Here is a 21,373-nt window from a genome sequence, read left to right as displayed (position 1 = left end):
ACAATTTTAATTTAGGGATCTCATCACACACTTATCAGAACAGCTAAAATAAAAAATAGTGACAACACTGAACGCTGGTGAGGATGCAAAGAAAATGGATCATTCATATATCACTGGGAGGAATGCAGAAGGGTACAGCCACTCTGGAAAAGAGCTGGGCAGTTTTTCATAAAACTAAACACATAGTTACCATATGACCTATCAATCCCACTCTTGGACATTTATCCCAGAGAAATAGAAACCTATTTTCACACAAAACCTCGACACAAATGTTCAGAGCAGCTTTAATTGTAATAGAAACTGGAAACAACCCAGATGTCCTTCAACAGGTAAATGGTTAATTGGTTAATAGTTTGTACTGTGGTTCATCCATACCATGGAATATTACTCAGCAATAAAACGGAACACACTTGATACAAATAACAACTTGGGTGAATCTCCCGAGAATTCTACTGAGTGAAAAAAGGCAATCCCAAAAGTTTACACATAGCATGATTCCATTTATATAATAACATTCTTAAAATGATAAAATTATAGTAATGGAGAATTGATTAGTGGTTGCAGGGGTTAGGGATGGGGAGGGGTGGAATGGAGGTATGTGGTTATGGAATTCTGTATCTTGACTGCAGTTATGTATACACAAACTTACCTGTGTGATAAAAATTGTAAAGAACTAAATACATACACACACACTGAAACTGGGGAAATCTGAATAAGATTGGTGGATTGTATCAATATCCTGGTTGTGATACTATATTAAACTTCTGGGAGATGTTACCATGGGATAGCTGTGGAAAGGGTACACATGATCTCTATTATTTCTTACAAATGCATGTGAATCTACAATCACCTCATAATAAAGTTAAAATTTAAAGTTAAAAATTTTAAAATCCTTTGAAAGGATGGTATAGGGGAGGAAAAAAAAGGGAAAGAAAGTCTCTTGGTCCACGGGCATCCTGGACAGCAGTGAATATTCTATCTACTTCTTAATCTAGAATTCCATGGGAAACAGTTTGTTCTGTGTAAGTAGTTCTACTGGAACTTGGTGTAAGACAGGGGCCTGAAGATGTTGAGGATTCTGGTTTCTAGTTCCTGAAGTGGGACGTTTTCATTGATTCAGTAAATAAAGAGGCAAGATTGGGAAGTCCTTCCATAGGACTAGGACATATTCTCTGATTATAACACGACAGCTGGCTTGGGTGATGCAAGGAGCACAATCCAAACCCACTTTTTTAATGTGGGGAAGGGGAACCATTGTAGAAATGACACCTCAAGGACCCCTCAGTAGAAGCACCCAGAGCAGGGTCAGAAATACCCAGGACAAGTGTGCATCCTCTGCACTGGCTGGGAAAAAGACTGGATACATACAGGGGTCTTGAGCTGGTAGGGATGAAACAGAGCTGTGTGGGAGAGAAGAATACTCTCCCCACATGATATATACTCTGCTTTCTCTCTCTCTTTTTTATTTCTTGTTTTCCTTTGCATTCTTGTTCTGCTTATTGATTTTTTCTCAATTGCTTCTTCTCTCTTACTTCCCTTATCTGTTTCCTAACTCATTATTTTCCCTCTTTTTTTTTTTCCTTTTCCCTCTTTCCTCACTCCCTGCATACCTTCTTTACAGCACACTGACTAAGCTGGACAGGAATTACAAGAGGAAAGAGGTACTCACAGAATCACGGATTCCTAAAACATTTAAGCTACAAAAGAGTAAGTAGATATCAGTGAGTCTAATATCAAATACTACACACAGGAAAACTGAGGTGCAAAGAAGAGAAATAACTTGGGTAAGTTACAGAGAGTATTTCTGGCTAAGCTGGAACTTGAGCCTGGGACCCACTGGGGAGAGCTTCCTTAATTTTCTTTTTTTTTTTTTTGATGTGGACCATTTTTAAAGTCTTTATTGAATTTGGTACAATATTGCTTCTGTTTTACGTTTGGATTTTTGGCTGCGAGGCATATGGGATCTTAGCTCCCTGACCAGGGAACAAACCTGCACCCCCTGCATTGGAAGGCAAAGTCCTAACCACTGGACCGCCAGGGAAGTCCCTGAGCTTCCTTAATTTTCAACAAACAGTCTCAAAACTTGGAGAAAAAGAAGCTTTTGCAACAGCCAATGAAAACATGGTAAGATAAATGACAGCAGCAGTAAGAGAAATGATCCACGCTCTATTGCCAACAATAGTTATCAAGTGGTTATAAACCAGTTACAGAATTCAGGTAGAAGGAAAATCCCACAAGGCTGAATTCCTAAGAGGCAACTCTTTTCTCTTACTGACTGTGGATTATCTTAAATGGACCAGTACCCCTCCTCAGAAAGTAATGTAATACTATAAACGCTGTAGGGAGAAACTGCCCAAATGAAAGGACCAGAGATCAAATCGACAGCCTACATTTTGAGCCTACATTTTTGTTTTTTTCCTAAAAACACTTGCATATCAGGGAAATATCAAAAAATGTATCCATTAGTACACAGTTCCTCCACTGGGACCAAAGACCTTCAGAAATTTCACAGCATACACTGTTGGAAACAAGCACCAAGAGGTGCCTCTTTCTGGATGAGAGAACCTATCATCTAAGTGAGAGTGAGGCTCTTAACACAAGGAAAAGCCTCTGTTAAGGAAGTGAGGTGTGGAAGGAGGGGTAGGGGTACCAATGCGTGCCACAGCATCCTGGAAAGTGATCGCTGGCCCAAACCTTTCCTACTTACATGGAACAGTGGAAAGTGCCAACAGGGTTCTCACGACGGATGTCTTCATACTCCTCATATATCCCCCGCTTTTGCCTGGTGCTAACATAGTCCATCAACTCTTGGATGGTCATGGCATGGGGACCTGGGACATGCACTGAGTCCCAGTCTAAGGTCGGAGGGAGGGAGAACAGGATGATCTCATCGAAGGGATCTGGGTGGCCGTTCATCTGGGATAGAAACTGGAAATTCCAAGTGGCGAGGTCAATTTTAACGTACCCACCCAGGTTTTCTGGAAGGCACTCCTTGGGCAGGTGCTGGGTGACTTCAGATGTCTTTAATATCTGAATCTGGAAAGCCAGAAAGAACCACGTGAGTATGTGGGGAGGGAGGGGAACAAACAGATAAAGAACAAAAGTGCTTTGGAGAATGATATGAGATTTGCTTGAAATACCTGGTAAACTTAGAAAAGGAGTAGACTGAATTTCATCTGCTTGGGAATGAAGTCCTACGAATTTCCCAGAAAAGGTTTGACTTCCCACAACGTATAGCAAATTCATTCCTGGAATTAGGGGCCCTGTTATAAACCTTATATAAACGTAGGTATAGTGAACCAAGGCTTTATACTATTTACAAGGCTTTCCAGTACCATCTCATGTGGGTATTCGCCTTTTACTACTAAGAATGCATGGGAAGTGGTTATTTTTGTCAACCCCATACTAAGGCAATCAATTCTAAGCCTGTTGGCTTGTGTTTTACTCACAGCTTGGTATGGACATCCTCAAAGATAGGTTTCTGTGAAAGCAAGACAAGACCAGCCTCCCAGAGGCTGGGTAGCCCAGGAAAAATGCTAGAGAAGTAATTGTAATACTTAATTCCTCTCTCTGCTTGGACACAGCCATACTGGACCAAATTAGCCTAGTTGGTTCTCTTTGGAATCTGTGTGGAATGGGAATGTTTGCCTTGCTTGCTGTTGCCTCTTCCTGGAATGCCCTCTTTTCCTCTTTGGCCTCTTCAAGGACAAGCTTATAGCTCAACCTCTTCTGTGAAGCCCTCCCTGACAGTCTGAGATAACATTCTCCTCTATGTTTCTCAGAGCCACAGTTCTCTGAACATGTCTGTGTCCCCTTTCAGGACCATAAGCTCCTCAGGAATAAGGGCTATCTTACTCAACTTTTAATTCCCAGGGCCCAGAACCTGGACTGTAAAGGTGCTCAATATATTCTGAGTTCATACATGCATGTATATACTTGTATATAATTCAAGTGTTAAGAACTTGCCTAAGGAGTCCTCTCAAAGAGTTATCTTAGGAAAAACATCTCCTACTCTGGAGTCACTAGGCCACTAAGTAGCTTCCGCAGAATCAAACATCTTTAGTTTCCCCTCTCCAACCCAAGTCGCCTCAGCTACAAAGATCTGTATTGTTATTATTCATATAATCTCATACTAAAAAAAAAAAACCCTCTGATAATATTTTACAACATTATTATCTTATTCTATTATACCAATGTTTCATATACCCTTTCTTTCAAGGGTGAGAAATGAATGAGTAAATGACTGAAACCACAATCTTTCCATCCTGGAATATTCAGTGGATGATAATAGAATCAAGATAATTTTAGACAATGCTTTTGAAGTTGGGAAGCAACAAGCTGTTTTAAGAGAAAATGCCAGGAATAAAGTAAAAGAGAGATTGAGAGTCTCCTCCGCCACCGTGGTGGTCAAGGGGACTGAATATTTCCAGTTGAACAAATTCAAACACCAGTTCAACTGATGTAATTATATTAGGAGTTGTTAAATATTAAAAGCCTGTAGAGCCACAGGACTAAATTTTGGAGTAGTAGCTATCTCTAAGTCACTCATGGGACACATTCCGTTGATACTATCTGCATGCAAGGTGCTACGTACAGGGGAAGTGCCCAAGCTACATCCAGGTCCTAACTCCAAGGAACTTGTACAGTAAGAAAGGCAGCCTATACTGGGCTGAGTAAAGAATAAAGCAGAGGATATAAGTGAACACACTAACAGAAGCAGAAAGAGAAACAAGCCAGGAAGGTTTTTTGAAGGTAGAAAATTAACTGGCAGGTTTCAGCAGTAGAGATGGAAATGTATCTATCCCACCTCCAAATAAAATTAAGTTAGCTTCCTTTACCCTCTCCCGGACTTTGTCCTTCAGAAGGAGGCTGATGATGGAGTAGGGCACTCGGAACCATATGGGTGCTCCCACAATCAGCACTTTCTTCAAACGAGCTGGAAAAGCTCCCTGCGGAGAACAATACAAGGATTTAAAAATACCAGTTAGGGCACTGCAACAGTGCCTAATGGGACCTTTGACTGTTCAAGTACAAAGTTTAGGTTTTTTGCTCTTCTCACCATTCTTACCCAGCAGGGGGAGTCTATAGCTTAATTCAGGTTTCACTTAGTAGCTAGAGAAAAAGTGGTTAAAAAGAAAGAAATGGAAGCAACTTAAACGCCCATCAACAGAGGAATGGATAAAGAAGATGTGGTACGTGTGTGTGTGTATATATATATATATATATATAATGGAATATTACTCAGTCATAAAAAAAAACAAAATAATGCCATTTGCAGCAACATGGATGAACCTAGAGATTGTCATACTGAGTGAAGTTAAGTCAGACACAAAAAGACAAATATCATATATCGCTTATATGTGGAATCTACAAAAAGTGTACAAATGAACTTACTTACAAAACAGAAGTAGAGTCACGGATGTAGAAAACAAACTTATGGTTACCAGGGGATGAAGCAGGGAGAGGGATAAATTGGGAGATTGGTATTGATATATACACACTACTATATAGAAAATAGATAATAAGAATCTGCTGTATAGCACAGGGAACTCTATACTCTGTAATGGCCTATATGGGAAAAGAATCCAAAAAAAAAAAAAAGAGTGTACATATGTAGATATATCAATATAACTGAAACTCTATACTCTGTAATGGCCTATATGGGAAAAGAATCCCCAAAAAAAAAAAAAGAGTGTACATATGTAGATACATCAATATAACTGATTTGTACACCTGAAACTAACACACATTGTAAATCAACTAAACTCCAATAAACATTTTTTAAAAAGAAAGAAAGAAATTAAAAGCTGATTTACCTTTAAAAGTAATGATGTTATGGAGAAACAGAGAAGAACAAAAGTTTGGCCTGGGACACCTCAGAATTATAGGTGAGTGTGCTGGAACCTGCACATTTAAATGCATGGGCTTTGAGTTATTTGATCTGGACCCATTTAATGACAGAGAAAGACGTCAGGACCTGTAGTTACATTAGTAAGAGATACCCTAAAGATTCTCAAGTCTTCCGGCAGATCTGAAAGAGGAATCTCAAAGGAAACTTTGATAACAGATGGATATCTCCTTACCATTTTTTTCCGTGATTATATTTCCCTGATCACATGAGTTCTCTATGATTTTTATTGTCAGCACAATGCTGCATTTTCAGAGAAAATCTTATTTGTGAAGCAAATAAATAAAATAAAAATTAAAAGTAACAATGTTATGTTGTCAATATAAGTTTTATGGATCAAAACTACTCTGATTTTTCTTGTCAGCATATGTGTGTGCATCCTTAAGTTCTGATTATTAAAACTTTAAGGAACAACTAGATCACGAATAAAATGAACATGAAACATTTCTCATAATCTTTCCTTTATTCTGATATCTGTGTGTTTATAATCGTTGATTTTCCACTCATCTCTTCATCTATTTACGTATTCATTCATTCAATCAATCAATATGATCTAGCGGGCACAAGGGCAAATGAGGTCTAAAAGAAAAAAGACACCCTGATCTGTACAAGGCATAAGAATGAAAAATTATTCCTTCTTAATCCATAGCTCTTAGTTTCATTTAGTTTCTCAATATTTCAACACTTCTCATAGGCAGGGATACTGAATAATACTGGTATTCTAACTGGGAAGAAATTATTCCCAGTTAGATTATAATAGTATTTTTTTAAAAATATTTTTATTTATCTATTTTTGGCTGCTCTGTTTCTTCATTGTGGCACACAGCCTTCTCTAGTTGTGCTGTGCGGGCTCCAGAGTGCACAGACTCAGTAGTTGTGGCACGTAGGCTCTCTAGTTGTGGCACGCGGGCTCTCTAGTGGCGTGCAGGCTTAGTGCCTTAGTTGCGGCACATGGGATCTTAGCTCTCCCACCAGGGATTCAACCCACGTCCCCTGCAGCGGAAGTCAGATCCTTAACCACTGGACCACCAGGGGAGTCCCCACTATAATAGTATTTTTTTTTTTGGCTGTGTTAGGTCTTTGTTGCTGCGTGGAGGCTTTCTCTAGTTGCAGTGAGCGGGGGCAACTCTTCGTTGTGGTGCACAGGCTTATCATTGCAGTGGCTTCTCTTGTTGTGGAGCACAGGCTCTAGGCGCACAGGCTTCAATAGTTGTGGCACACGGGCTCAATAGTTGTGGCTCGCTGGCTCCAGAGCGCAGGCCCAGCCGCCACGGCGCACAGGCCCAGTTGCTCTGCGGCATGTGGGATCTTCCCGGACCAGGGCTCAAACCCGTGTCCCCTGCATTGGCAGGCGGATTCTTAACCACTGCGCCACCAGGGAAGTCCCTATGATAGTATTTTAAAGTATTATAATAGCATTTTAAAGTACAAAAGATAAATATAAATTATAATAGTATTTTAAAGTATAAAAGATAAATATGAAAAAATTAGCCACCCTATAAATAATAATCAGCATAAAAGTATAACGGTAAAAAGCCTCTGGTTTATAATAGCACTTGTGCACACAAGCACCATCTCTTTCCCTGTCTCTCTCCCCCGTAAGTCACTGGTCATACAAAAAAGATGATTTATCCTTGGTGTCTGCTACGTTTATACATACATATATAGGTATACATTTTTTTAGCCTAGGAATATACATCATAAGAAACATGCAAGATACATAATTTTAAAATCTTATTGAAAGACATAACAAAAGACTTTTAAAAAATCCATAAAACAAAACATAGCATTCCTGGACAGGAGAAGATGATGCTGTAAAGACGTCAATTCTCCAATTAATTCATTATATCCAAATTAAATCCCAAAGTGTTTTATCTTCCAGAACTTGACTGAGTGACTCTAACATTCACCTAATCAAAAGATGATGATTTTTTAAAATATTTCTCATCAGATTTATAATTTTGAATAAGTGGTTATCTCTGGGGAATGGCACTGGGGTGTGTGAGGGAGTGGTCAGAGACTTTTCCTTGAATTACTTTTTAATTGCTTTTATAATTTATAAAAACTAGTTATAAAGTTTGTTTTTACTATGCATGTTATATATCAGTAAAAATTTAAATAAAAACACATGAAAGTGCATGTGAAAGAATAAAAGTGCAAAAAGGTCAAAACAACTTTTAGAAATAAAAGAATACAGGGAAGCTTGTTGTATAAGATATTAAACTTTATTATAAGGCTACAATAAATTAAAAAGTGAATATGTTGGTCTTGATGCCTAGATCAACAGAACAGGGAGTCCAGAAATAGACATACTTACCATATGGAAATTAAGTATAAGATAAAGGTGTTATCCCAAATGAGTAGGGAAATAAATGTATTAGCTAACAAATGTTGCCAGGACAGCTATTTGAAAACAAATTATTTTGTCCACAATATTATGTACCATATATAATATGATATATTATTAAATATACTACATGTAATATAGTATATTAAAACGATAATGAAAAATTAAGAAAACATAGTAGTATGACAAAAGACACCATAAAGTTGCACAAATTATAAACTGCAAAAATGCTGGTAACACATACTTAACAATACTCTTAATATTCTTAATAACAAGTCTTGTTAATCAATGAGACAAACACTTCAGTAGAAAAATGGGTAAGGACTTCCCTGGTGGCACAGTGGTTAACGATCCACCTGCCAATGCAGGAGACATGGGCTCAAGCCCTGCTCCGGGAAGATCCCACATGCTGCGGAGCAACTAAGCCTGTGCGCCACAACTACTGACCCTGCACTTTAGAGCCCGTGTGCCAGAACTACTGAAGCCCGTGTGCCTACAGCCCATGTTCCGCAACAAGAGAAGCCACCGCTATGAGCAGCCCGCATACCACAACAAAGAGTAGCCCCCACTCGCCGCAACTAGAGAAAGCCCACGCACAGCAACAAAGACCCAACGCAGCCAAAATTAAATTAATTAATTAATTAATTATAAAAAATCTGAAGTATGAGACTGTGCATTAAACTTCTACTTACAACTTTCATGAGAATGAGGATGTTAGGGGACTATATTTAAAATTTTATCTGCTCCCAATGACAGAGCAATAAGTCACTAAGAAAAACATGATACGGATTTTAAGGCAACCAAACTTTTATTTCATTCTCTTTGAATTTATATAGCAAAACAACAACAAAACATCCATAGTAGTTTCATTATTTTGAACCAGATAAAGGAGGACACATTAACAGCAAAAGAACATTTGAAAAAAAAGAAGATACTACAATGTTATTATTTAAAGGAGTTCAAACAACAAAAAAAAGGATGTTATTATTTTAGAACTTCTAAATTCAAAAAAAGAGCAAAGGGAGGTGGGGTTCCCAGACTCCGTCTGGAGGAAGCGAGACTGCACCCGCTCAGGCAGTCAGAGGGAAGGGGACGGGACCGGTGGGTGGGCAGGCGGACTCGCCCTCTCGGTGACTGCACCAATCGGGTGTGCCCTACCTGCCCGCAAGTGCCCTTGGATGAGGCCGTCCTGTCTGCCGTGACCAGGTCTTGGTGCTCCGGCCGGGTGTCAGGCCTGTGCCTCTGAGGTAGGAGAGCCGAGTTCAGGACACTGGTCCACCAGAGACCTCCTGGCTCCATGTAATATCAAACGGCGAAAGCTCTCCCAGAGATCTCCATCTAAACGCTAAGACCCAGCTCCACTCAACGACCAGCAAGCTACAGTGCTGGACACCCTATGCCAAACAATTAACAAGACAGCAACACAACCCCACCCATTAGCAGAGAGGCTGCCTAAAATCATAATAAGGTCATAGACACCCCAAAACACACTACCGGACGCAGTCCCGCCAACCAGAAAGACAAGATCCAGCCTCACCCACCAGAACACAGGCACCAGTCCCCTCCACCAGGAAGCCTACACAACCCACTGAAACAACCTTAGCCACTGGGGGCACACACCAAAAACAACGGGAACTACGAACCTGCAGCCTGTGAAAAGGAGACCCCAAACACAGTAAGTTAAGCAAAATGAGAAGACAGAGAAACACACAGCAGATGAAGGAGCAAGTTAAAAATCCTACAGACCAAACAAATGAAGAGGAAATAGGCAGTTTACCTGAAAAAGAATTCACAGTAATGATAGTAAAGATGATCAAAAATCCTGGAAATAGAATGGAGAAAATACAAGGAATGTTTAACAAGGACCTAAAAGAACTAAAGAGCAAACAATGATGAACAACACAATAAATGAAATTTAAAATTCTCTAGAAGGAATCAATAGCAGAATAACAGAGGCAGAAGAACGGATAAGTGACCTGGAAGATAAAATAGTGGAAATAACTACCACAGAGCAGAATGAAGAAAAAAGAATGAAAAGAATTGAGGACAGTCTCAGAGACCTCTGGGACAATATTAAACGCACCAACATTCGAATTATAGGGATCCCAGAAGAAGAGGAGAAAAAGAAAGGGACTGAGAAAATATTTGAACAGATTATAGTTGAAAACTTCCCTAATATAGGAAAGGAAATATTCAATCAAGCCCAGGAAGCACAGAGAGTCCCATACAGGATAAATCCAAGGAGAAATACGCCAAGACACATATTAATCAAACTATCAAAAATTAAATACAAAGAAAAAATACTAAAAGCAGCAAGGGAAAAACACCAAATAACACACAAGGGAATCCCCATTAGGTAACAGCTGATCTTTCAGCAGGAACTCTGCAAGCCAGAAGGGAGTGGCAGAACATATTTAAAGTGATGAAAGAGAAAAACCTACAACCAAGATTACTCTAGGCAGCAAGGATCTCATTCAGATTCGACGGAGAAATTAAAACCTTTACAGACAAGCAAAAGCTAAGAGAATTCAGCACCGCCAAACCAGCTTTACAAAAAATGCTAAAGGAACTTCTCTAGGCAGGAAACACAAGAGAAGGTAAAGACCTACAATAACAAACCCAAAACAATTAAGAAAATGGTAACAGGAACATACATATTGATAACTACCTTAAATGTAAATGGATTAAATGCTCCAACCAAAAGACACAGACTGGCTGAATAGATACAGAAACAAGACCCATAAATATGCTGTCTACAAGAGACCCACTTCAGACCTAGGGACACATACAGACTGAAAGTGAGGGGATGGAAGAAGATATTCCATGCAAATGGAAAATCAAAAGAAAGCTGGAGTAGCAATTCTCATATCAGACAAAAGAGACTTTAAAATAAAGACTATTACAAGAGACAAAGAAGGACAGTACATAATGATCAAGGGATCAATCCAAGAAGATATAACAATTGTAAGTATTTATGCACCCAACATAGGAGCACCTCAATACATAAGGCAAATGCTAACAGTCATAAAAGGGGAAATCAACAGTAACACAATCACAGTAGGGGACGTTAACACCCCACTTTCACCAATGGACAGATCATCCAAAATGAAAATAAATAAGGAAACACAAGCTTTAAATGATAAATTAAACAAGATGGACTTAATTGACATTTATAGGACATTCCATCCAAAAACAACACAATACACTTTCTTCTCAAGTGCTCATGGAACATTCTCCAGGATAGATTGTATCTTGGGTCACAAATCAAGTCTTGGTAAATTTAAGAAAACTGAAATCGTATCAAGTATCTTTAACAACCACAACTCTATGAGACTGGATATCAATTACAGGAAAAAAAAACCTGTAAAAACTACAAATACATGGAGGCTACACAGTACACTACTAAATAACCAAGAGATCACTGAAGAAATCAAAGAGGAAATTTAAAAATACCTAGAAACAAATGACAATGAAAACTCAACAACCCAAAACCTATGGTATGCAGAAAAAGCAGATCTAAGAGGGAAGTTTATAGCAATACAAGAAACAAGAAACATCTCAAATAAACAAACTAACCTTACACCTAAAGCAATTAGAGAAAGAAGAACAAAAAAACCCCACAGTTAGCAGAAGGAAAGAAATCATAAAGATCAGAGCAGAAATAAATGAAAAAGACATGAAGGAAACAATAGCAAAGATCAAAACAACTAAAAGCTGGTTCTTTGAGAAGATAAACAAAATTGATAAACCATTAGCCAGACTCATCAAGAAAAAAGGGAGAGGACTCAAATCAATAGAATTAGAAATGAAAAAGGAGAAGTAACCACTGACACTGCAGAAATACAAAGGATCATGAGAGATTACTACAAGCAACTATATGCCAATAAAATGAACAACCTGGAAGAAATGGACAAATTCTTAGAAAAGCACAACCTTCTGAGACTGAACCGGGAAGAAATAGAAAATATAAGCAGACCAATCACAAGCACTGAAATTGAGACTGTGATTTAAAATCTTCCAACAAACAAAAGCCTAGGACCAGATGGCTTCACAGGCGAATTCTATCAAACATTTAGAGAAGAGCTAACACCTATCCTTCTCAAACTCTTCCAAAATATAGCAGAGGGAGGAACACTCCCAAACTCATTCTATGAGGCCACCATCACCCTGATACCAAAACCAGACAAGGATGTCACAAAGAAAGAAAACTACAGGCCAATATCACTGATGAACATAGATGCAAAAATCCTCAACAAAATACTAGCAAACAGAATCCAACAGCACATTAAAAGGATCATACACCATGATCAAGTGGGGCTTACCCCAGGAATGCAAGGATTCTTCAATATATGCAAATCATCAGTGTGATACACCATATCAACAAATTGAAGGAGAAAAAACCATATGATCGTCTCAACAGATGCAGAAAAAGCTTTTGACAAAATTCAACACCCATTTATGATAAAAACCCTCCAGAAAGTAGGCATAGTGGGAACTTACCTCAACATAATAAAGGCTATATATGACAAACCCGCAGCCAACATTGTTCTCTACGGTGAAAAACTGAAACCATTTCCTCTAAGATCAGGAAGAAGACAAGGTTGTCCACTCTCACCACTATTATTCAACATAGTTTTGGAAGTTTTAGCCACAGCAATCAGAGAAGAAAAAGAAATAAAAGGAATCCAAATCGGAAAAGAAGAAGTAAAGCTGTCACTGTTTGCAGATGACATGATACTGTACGTAGAGAATCCTAAACATGCTACCAGAAAACTACTAGAGCTAATCAATGAATTTGGTAAAGTAGCAGGATACAAAATTAATGCACAGAAATCTCTTGCATTCCTATACACTAAGAACAAAAGATCAGAAACAGAAATTAAGGAAACACTCCCATTTACCATTGCAACAAAAAGAATAAAATGCCTAGGAATAAACCTACCTAAGGAGACAAAAGACCTGTATGCAGAAAACTATAAGACACTGATGAAAGAAATTAAAAATGATACAAACAGATGGAGAGATGTACCATGTTCTTGGATTGGAAGACTCAACATTGTGAAAATAACTATACTACCCAAAGCAAGCTACAGATTCAATGCAATCCTTATCAAACTACCAATGGCATTTTTCACAGAACTAGAACAAAAAATTTCACAATTTGTATGGAAACACAAAAGATGCCGAATAGCCAATGCAATCTTGAGAAAGAAAAACGGAGCTGGAGGAATCAGGTTCCCTGACTTCAGACTATACTACAAAGCTACAGTAAATCAAGACAATATGGTACTGGCACAAAAACAAGAAATTTAGATCAACGGAACAGGATAGAAAGCCCAGAGGTAAACCTATGCACATATGGTCACCTTATTTTTGATAAAGGAGGCAAGAATACACAATGGAGAAAAGCCAGCCTCTTCCCTAAGTGGTGCTGGGAAAACTGGACAGCTGCATGTAAAAGAGTGAAATTAGAACACTCCCTAACACCATACACAAAAATAAACTCAAAATGGATTAGAGACCTAAATGTAAGACCAGACACTATAAAACTCTAAGAGGAAAACATAAGCAGAACACTCTATGACATAAATCACAGCAAGATCCTTTTTGACCCACCTCCTAGAGAACGGAAATAAAAACAACAATAAACAAATGGGACCTTATGAAACTTAAAAGCTTTTGCACAGCAAAGGAAAACATAAACAAGACGAAAAGACAACCCTCAGAGTGGGAGAAAATATTTGCAAATGAAGTAACTGACAAAGGATTAATCTCTAAAATTTATAAGCAGCTCATGTAGCCCAGTATCAAAAAAACAAACAACCCAATCCAAAAATGGGCAGAAGACCTAAACAGGCATTTCTCCAAGATATACAGGTTGCCAACAAAGAAGATATACAGACTGCCAACAAACACATGAAAGGATGTTCAACATCATTTATCTTTAGAGAAATGCAAATCAAAACTACAATGAGGTAACACCTCACACCAGTCAGAATGGCCATCAAAACATCTACAAACAATAAATGCTGGAGAGGGTACGGAGAAAAGGGAACCCTCTTGCACTGTTGGTGGGAATGTAAATTGGTACAGCCACTATGGAGAACAGTATGGAGGTTCCTTAAGAAAGTAAAAATAGAACTACCATATGACCCAGCCATCCCATTACTGGGCATATATCCTGAGAAAACCATAATTCAAAAAGAGTCACGTACCACAATGTTCACTGCAGCTCTAGTTACAATAGCCAGGACATGGAAGCAACCTAAGTGTCCATCGACAGATGAATGGATAAAGAAGATGTGGCACATATATACAATGGAATATTACTCAGCCACAAAAAGAAACGAAATTGAGTTATTTGTAGTGAGGTGGATGGACCTAGAGTCTGTCACACAGAGTGAAGTAAGTCAGAAAGAGAAAGACAAATACCGTATCCTAACACATATATATGGAATCCAAAAAAAAAAAGGTTCTGAAAAACCTAGGGGCAGGATAGGAATAAAGATGCAGACATCGATCCTTTTGTAGTTCATAAGTGTGATGATTGGGTGTTCATGCGCTTGTGTGACATGTGCCTCCTTCCAACCTTGTGGTACATTACCCATGTGACGTGAAAAAAAAAAATGCAGACATAGAGAATGGACCTGAGGACACGGGGAGCGGGAAGGGTAAGCTGGGACAAAGTGAGAGAGTGGCATGGACATATATACACTAACAAATGTAAAACAGATAGCTAGTGGGAAGCAGCCACATAGCTCAGCGAGATCAACTCGGTGCCCTGTGACCACCCAGAGGGGTGGGATAGTGAGGATGGGAGGGAGACGCAAGAGGGAGGAGATATGGGGATATATGTATATGTACAGCTGATTCACTTTGCTATAAAGCAGAAACTAACACACCATTGTAAAGCAATTATACTCCAATAAAGATGTTAAAAAAAAGAAAAAATTTATGGAATGCAGTACTGGGATGGCTGAAGGAAATAGATACCCGTATTTCTTGGTGACAGTGTAAATTTTTTTCCACTTTTATGGAGGGTAACCTAGTAATGTATAAGAGAGATTAAATATATTCATAATCTTTAGCCAAATAATCCATGTCTTAGAAATACCTTCTTAAAATAATTTAAAAGAAAAAGCTTAAATGATCATAATAGTATTATTTAAACCTGAAAACAATATAAATAATACAGAAAGATGGTTAGATGATTAAACTGTCTGTGGTATATTAACTTACCAGGTTATTGTGACTCTGTTAAAACTGACAAACAGAAAGCCTATGTTGTGGAAAGGAGGGACTATTTAGTATGCAAAACTGGAAAAAAATTAGCTATCCATATGGAAAAAAAAGTCAGATTCCTACATCTCATACCATACTCAAAAATCAACTCCAGATGGATTAAGGTCTTAAATGACAAAAACAAAATTTTAAATTTTTAAAAGAAAATAGCTTCTCAAAAAGTTAAACATAGAACTACCACGTGATCCAACAATTCCACTTCTAGGCATATACACAAAAGAACTGAAAGCAAGGACTGAAACAGATGCTGTAACACCAATGTTCATAGCACCATTATTCACAATAGCCAAAAAGTGGAAACAACCCAACTGTTTGACAGATGAATGGATTAACAACACGTGGTATATACGTACAATAAAATATTATTCAGCCTTAAAAAGGAATGAAATTCTGATACATGTTACAATATGGATGAATCTTAAAAATATTATGCTAAGTGATCAGACACAAAGGACAAATGCTGCATGATTCCACTTATTTGAGGACCTAGAAAAGGCAAATTCATAGCGACAGAAAGTAGAATAAAGGTTACCAGGGGCTGTGGGGCAGGGTGGGGATATATTGATTAACGGGCACAGAGTTTCTGTTTGGGATGATGAATAGTTTTGAAAATGGATAGTGGTGATGGGTTGCATTGTGAATGTACTTAATGCTACTGAATTGTACGCTTAAAATGGTTAAAATGGTAAATTTTGTTATGTATATTTTACCACAATAAAAAAAATCACTAAAAACATTAATACACATGGTGGAATCAGTGGTACAGCAGTAAAATAAAATAAAATAGCTAATATATTTTTTCTGACTTTGGAATAGGGAAGGATTTACAATGCAAAACATATTAAGCAGAAAATAAAATACAGACTCATTTAATCATACTAAAACTAAGAACTTACGTTAGTCAAAAGGACTGTATAAAAAGTGAAAAAACAAGCTATAAACTGAGAGTATATGTATGTACATATACACACACACAGAGAAATAGATTAGTACAAAACTACATAAATGGATGATAGGAAAATGGGTAAAAGCCATAAACAGGCATTTTGCAGCAGAAGAAAACATATATGGCCAATAAATATATGAAGGGATACTTAATCTCACTAATAAGAGAGAGGTAAGTTATACCACAAGATACCATTTTATACCCACTCGATTGGGAAAAATTAAGAAGTGTGACATTATCATGTATTGGAGAGGATGTGGAAATTTTACACATGGCAGGTGGGTACAACCACTTAGGAAAACGATTAAACACTATCTTATAAAACTGAATCTTCCCAGACCTTACGACCCAGTAATTCTACTCCTAGATGTATACTCTAGAGCATGCATTTTCTTTTCTTTTCTTTTTTTAATATTTATTTATTTATTTTGGCTGCACCAGGTCTTAGTTTTGGCATGCAGGATCCTTTGTTGCGGCATGTGGGTTCATAGTTGTGGCATGCGGGCTTCTTAGTTGCAGCATGTGCACTCTTAGTTGCGGTATGCATGCGGGATCTAGTTCCCCAACCAGGGATCAAACTCGGGCCCCCAGCAGTGGAAGTGCGGAGTCCTAATCACTGGACTACCAGGGAATTCCCCTAGAGCATGCATTTTCAATAGAGGTGATATCACATCCAAGGGGGTGAAATTAGTTCTGAGGAGAGTGGGGAATGGGAAAAACAACCCAAACATACACACTCTTTTTGTGCATAAAGCATAGATATACGTTCAGTACATCAAGATATATACGTTAATACATTCAGTACATCAAGATATATACATTATATCTGTGGTATTAAAATTTCATTAGAAGAACAACAACTGGGGGTGGGGGGAGTCTAAAAAAGACTCCTTAGTGAGGCAATAATGAAAAAATGGTTGAGAAACACTGCCCTAGAGATATTCTTGCACACATGCACCAGAAGACATGTATAAAAATGTTCATAGCAGCACTGTTCACAATAGCAAAAATCAGAAAATGACCCAAAGAGCCATCAAGAGAAGTAGATAAATAAACCGGTGTATTCATCAATGGATGAGGAATTAAAAGGTATAAATCCTTCACCCATCAATAAAAAGGAATGAATCAAAGCTAAATGCCACAATAGGAATTTTAGTAATACAATCACAAGTGAAGTCCCAGAAAACAACATGCAGTATAATACTCTCTTTATATAATTTCTGTTGTAAAGCTGTAATAGTAAATAAACACTTCTAAACATCTAGTTCCACAATACTCCCAAGTGAGGTCCCGGAACAAAGACTGCACAGACTCCTACAGGACTTCCCTGGTGGTCCAGTGGTTAAGACTCTGCGCTGCCAATGCAGGGGGCATGGGTTCAATACGTGGTGGGGGAACTAAGATCCCACATGCCACACAGCTTGGCCAAAAAAAAAAAAAAAGACTACACAGACTCCTCGATCAATGTTTTTCCAATGGCAGGTTGTCACTCAGTGGGTCCTGAAATCAATTTAGTAGGTTATGACTAACGTTTTTAAAATGTTATAGAACAGAATAATCAAAATGATTGTACAGAGTAAAAGTAAAGCTCGTTTTGTGAAACTTTTTGTTTTATAAATATGTACACACACATACATACACCTGTATGCTCAAATTCTGAAATCTAAACAGCTCTGAAAGCCACTAGTTTCTTTTTTAAGTTTAGTGCAAAAATTCATGGGACAGCAAAATCTGACCTGAAATCCCATAAGCTATTTATAACCTTTGCTCTTCTCCAAAGGTTATGATATGAATAATACATTTCATTGCAGAAATATTTGATATTAAAGTGACATACAGACCATATTATCTTTTAAAGTTCAAAATATTAAATAATATCTCTGGACCTAAGAGTTTGAGGTAAGAGATTAAGAACCTATCTATGTATATAACTTTACATGTATATGTATAGTTAGTGTACATATATTGATATTATTGTATACTAAGTTGCAATGTAAAACATATTTCTGACTAGGTTGAGACAAAAAGTCTGCCAAGTTACTGGTTAGGTGACATTTTTCATAGACAATGGCCATACCTAGGCTTCATTAATTCTTATTCTACAAAACTCCCGGAAAGAGGGCTTCCCTGGTGGCACAGTGGTTGAGAGCCCGCCTGCTGATGCAGGGGACACGGGTTCGTGCCCCGGTCCGGGAAGATCCCACATGCCGCGGAGCGGCTAGGCCCGTGAGCCATGGCCGCTGAGCCTGCGCGTCCGGAGCCTGTGCTCCGCAACGGGAGAGGCCACAACAGTGAGAGGCCCGCGTACCGCAAAAAAAAAAAAAACTCCCAGAAAGAGACATCCCACCTTTATGACTCAGTGTTCCTGTGTATTTTATTTTAATTCCTCCCACTTTACTTTTAAGATTGTTTCTTGTTCTGAGGAAGCAGATATTGGTCATCATTTACAGGTGACCTTTAAACTGAACACAATGTCTGAAGTTTACATCATTCCTAAATCTCATAAAGAATAGAAAAAAATCACCCTAACCATTGAAGGGGGGTTGAAAGGGCCATTTCACAGCCTTACCTTCAGCAAGTTTAGGACTTTCTTGCCAAGATCCAGCTCAAAGTTGGCATAATTAGAACCGCACATGTCATAGATAAACACCAGTCCATTCCTCTGAGTTTCAAAGCTGTAAAGCAACCATTGAATGAAAACATTTATAAGTAACAAGATGGATGAGGCAAATTGAAAACCTGGGTCAAAACAAAGACACAGAGAGTGTGGGACACATCTGGGACTGAAATAATTGCCTTCCTGAACTGGCCTGAACTTTTGTGACTGGCCTTACAAGAAGAATTTATAATAAGAAATATATATTTGGTCTTTGACCCTGTTTCCTGGCAAACTTCCTAAAACTTAGAATTTCCAGGAGCGCGAGGAAGGCATCCATTGCTATATTAACGAGGTGACTTTTAGAATGCCCTTAGATCATCTAAGGATGGGGGCTGGTTGCCAGAGGAACCAACCACGTGACTAGAAAGGGTTGGGAGTTGGGACTTCCAGTCCCATCCCCCACACACACACTCAGGAAGGGTTGTGGGGCTGAAGATTGAGCTCAGTCACCAATGGCCAATGATTTAATCAATCATGCCTTGTAATGAATGAAGCCTCCACAAAATGCCAAAAGGATGAGATTTGGAGAATTTCCAAGTTGATGAACACATGCAGGTGCAGGGAGTGTAGCTCTCTCAGAGAGGGAATGGAAGCTCCATGCCCCTTTCCCCATACCTTGCCCTCTATGCACCTCTTCCATCTGGCTGTTCCTGAGTTATACCCTCTTATAATAAATTGGTAACCTATTAAGTATAACATTTGAGTCTGTGAACTGTTCTAGCAAATTAATCGAACCCAAGGAGGGGGCATTGGAACCTCTGATCTATGGTCAGAAGCAGAGGTGACAACCTGGACTTGCCACTGGAGGCTGAAGGGGGCAGGGGACAGTCTTTTAGGACTGAGCCTTTAACCTGTGTGATCTGAGGCTATCTCCAGGTACATAGTGTCAGAGTTGAAATGAACTGCAGAACACCCAGTTTATGGGGGAGAATTGCTTGGTGGTATGGAGGGAATACCCCACATGTTGGAATTGGAATTATACTTATTGATGCATATTTATCCAGATTCATCAAGTACCAAACTCACAGGCTGAGAATGTTCCAGAGCATCTAGGTTATCAAAATTTGAACTGTTTCCTCCTGTATCTCTGAATCTGCCTATCCAAATTCTATACCATTCTATGTTCAACTCAAAAGTTTCCTCTTCTATGAAGGTGCCCCTGATAATTGTCACCAAATGTACTACCATCCTTCACCCACTTGAAGCCCCATAAATCTTTCTGTGGATTTTTCTTGTGGCTCTTAATGTACTCCCACCTTGTGTAGCCATCTGAGTCTCTCCTAGAGGGCCCAAACAAAAGTTTACCTCATAACCCTCAACAGTCCCCAGCACAGTCCTTGCAAACAGATACATAATAAATGGTCACAGATTTGTAATTCAGTGGGCTAGAGCCCATCACTAAAAAAATACTTTAGGCCCATAGAAAACTGTAAAGCAAAATTCTAAGCTCAATGATGGTGTATCTGTCTCTTATGACTTTAATGGAGGAAGAGAACAAACCCACAAATGGCCTTTGGAAGGCATGTTAAAAAGTAGATTAAGAGGTGGTGAGCTTATTCCCAGATTGAGGTTAGGGACATGTGAAGATACAAAAAGTATTACTCAATCCCATCTTCTTAATTCCTAAAGATTTCTCAAAGCTGCACTCTTCCACCAAGCCCGATCCTTACCTGCTCCTGATCTGCACACCTAAATGGTTGTTCAGAATAAATTATTTGATTGGACTACTCACTGATGATAGCAACAGTTTTCACATTTATTTACAATTGAGAAAACTTTTTGACACAAAACACATTCTTGAAATCAGAAGTCTCAATGTTATTTTGTATCCGTATTTTTTTTTGCATCACCTCCTGGAAGCCTCCGTATCTTCATCCTTTCAACAGAATACAAGGCGGAAGCACCTACCCATGAAGCAGCATTTCAAAAATCTCTTAAGTAGGGCTTCCCTGGTGGCGCAGTGGTTAAGAATCCGCCTGCCAACGCAGGGGACAAGGGTTCAAGCCCTGGTCCGGGAAGTTCCCACATGCCGCGGAGTAATGAAGCCCGTGCCACAACTACTGAGTCTGCGCTCTAGAGCCCGCGAGCCACAGCTACGGACGCCCGCATGCCTAGAGTCTGTGCTCCGCAACAAGAGAAGCCAACGCAATGAGAAGCCCGCGTACCGCCACGAAGAGTATCCACCACTCTCTGCAACTAGAGCAAGCCCGC

At 38.8% G+C, this 21,373-nt stretch overlaps 1 protein-coding gene and 1 non-coding gene across 3 annotated transcripts in view; one reads left to right on the top strand and one right to left on the bottom strand.

Annotated features, from left to right (window-relative positions):
* Positions 1 to 21,373, bottom strand: part of PTPN9 (protein tyrosine phosphatase non-receptor type 9) — an 85,225-nt gene that overhangs the window by 22,656 nt on the left and 41,196 nt on the right. For both annotated transcript variants that reach the window (XM_089906982.1, XM_022580083.3), the window contains 3 exons: positions 19,073 to 19,178; positions 4,839 to 4,949; positions 2,708 to 3,036 (listed from right to left, as the gene is read on the bottom strand). In XM_089906982.1, the coding sequence (XP_089763108.1) occupies positions 2,708 to 3,036; positions 4,839 to 4,949; positions 19,073 to 19,178 (546 nt within the window). The remainder of the gene's footprint in view (positions 1 to 2,707; positions 3,037 to 4,838; positions 4,950 to 19,072; positions 19,179 to 21,373) is intronic.
* LOC115802797 (small nucleolar RNA U13) lies at positions 14,775 to 14,869 on the top strand. The gene has a single exon (XR_004023345.1). It is a non-coding gene; the product is annotated as a small nucleolar RNA U13 (small nucleolar RNA).

The sequence above is a fragment of the Delphinapterus leucas genome, chromosome 2 (assembly GCF_059928025.1).
Source record: "Delphinapterus leucas isolate spDelLeu-1000000601 "Yukka" chromosome 2, BTC_Dleu_Yukka2, whole genome shotgun sequence".
In the NCBI taxonomy this organism is placed as follows: Eukaryota; Metazoa; Chordata; class Mammalia; order Artiodactyla; family Monodontidae; genus Delphinapterus; species Delphinapterus leucas.
The sequence above is the reverse complement of the archived record's forward strand: the minus strand, read 5'-3'. Positions and strand labels throughout refer to the sequence as shown.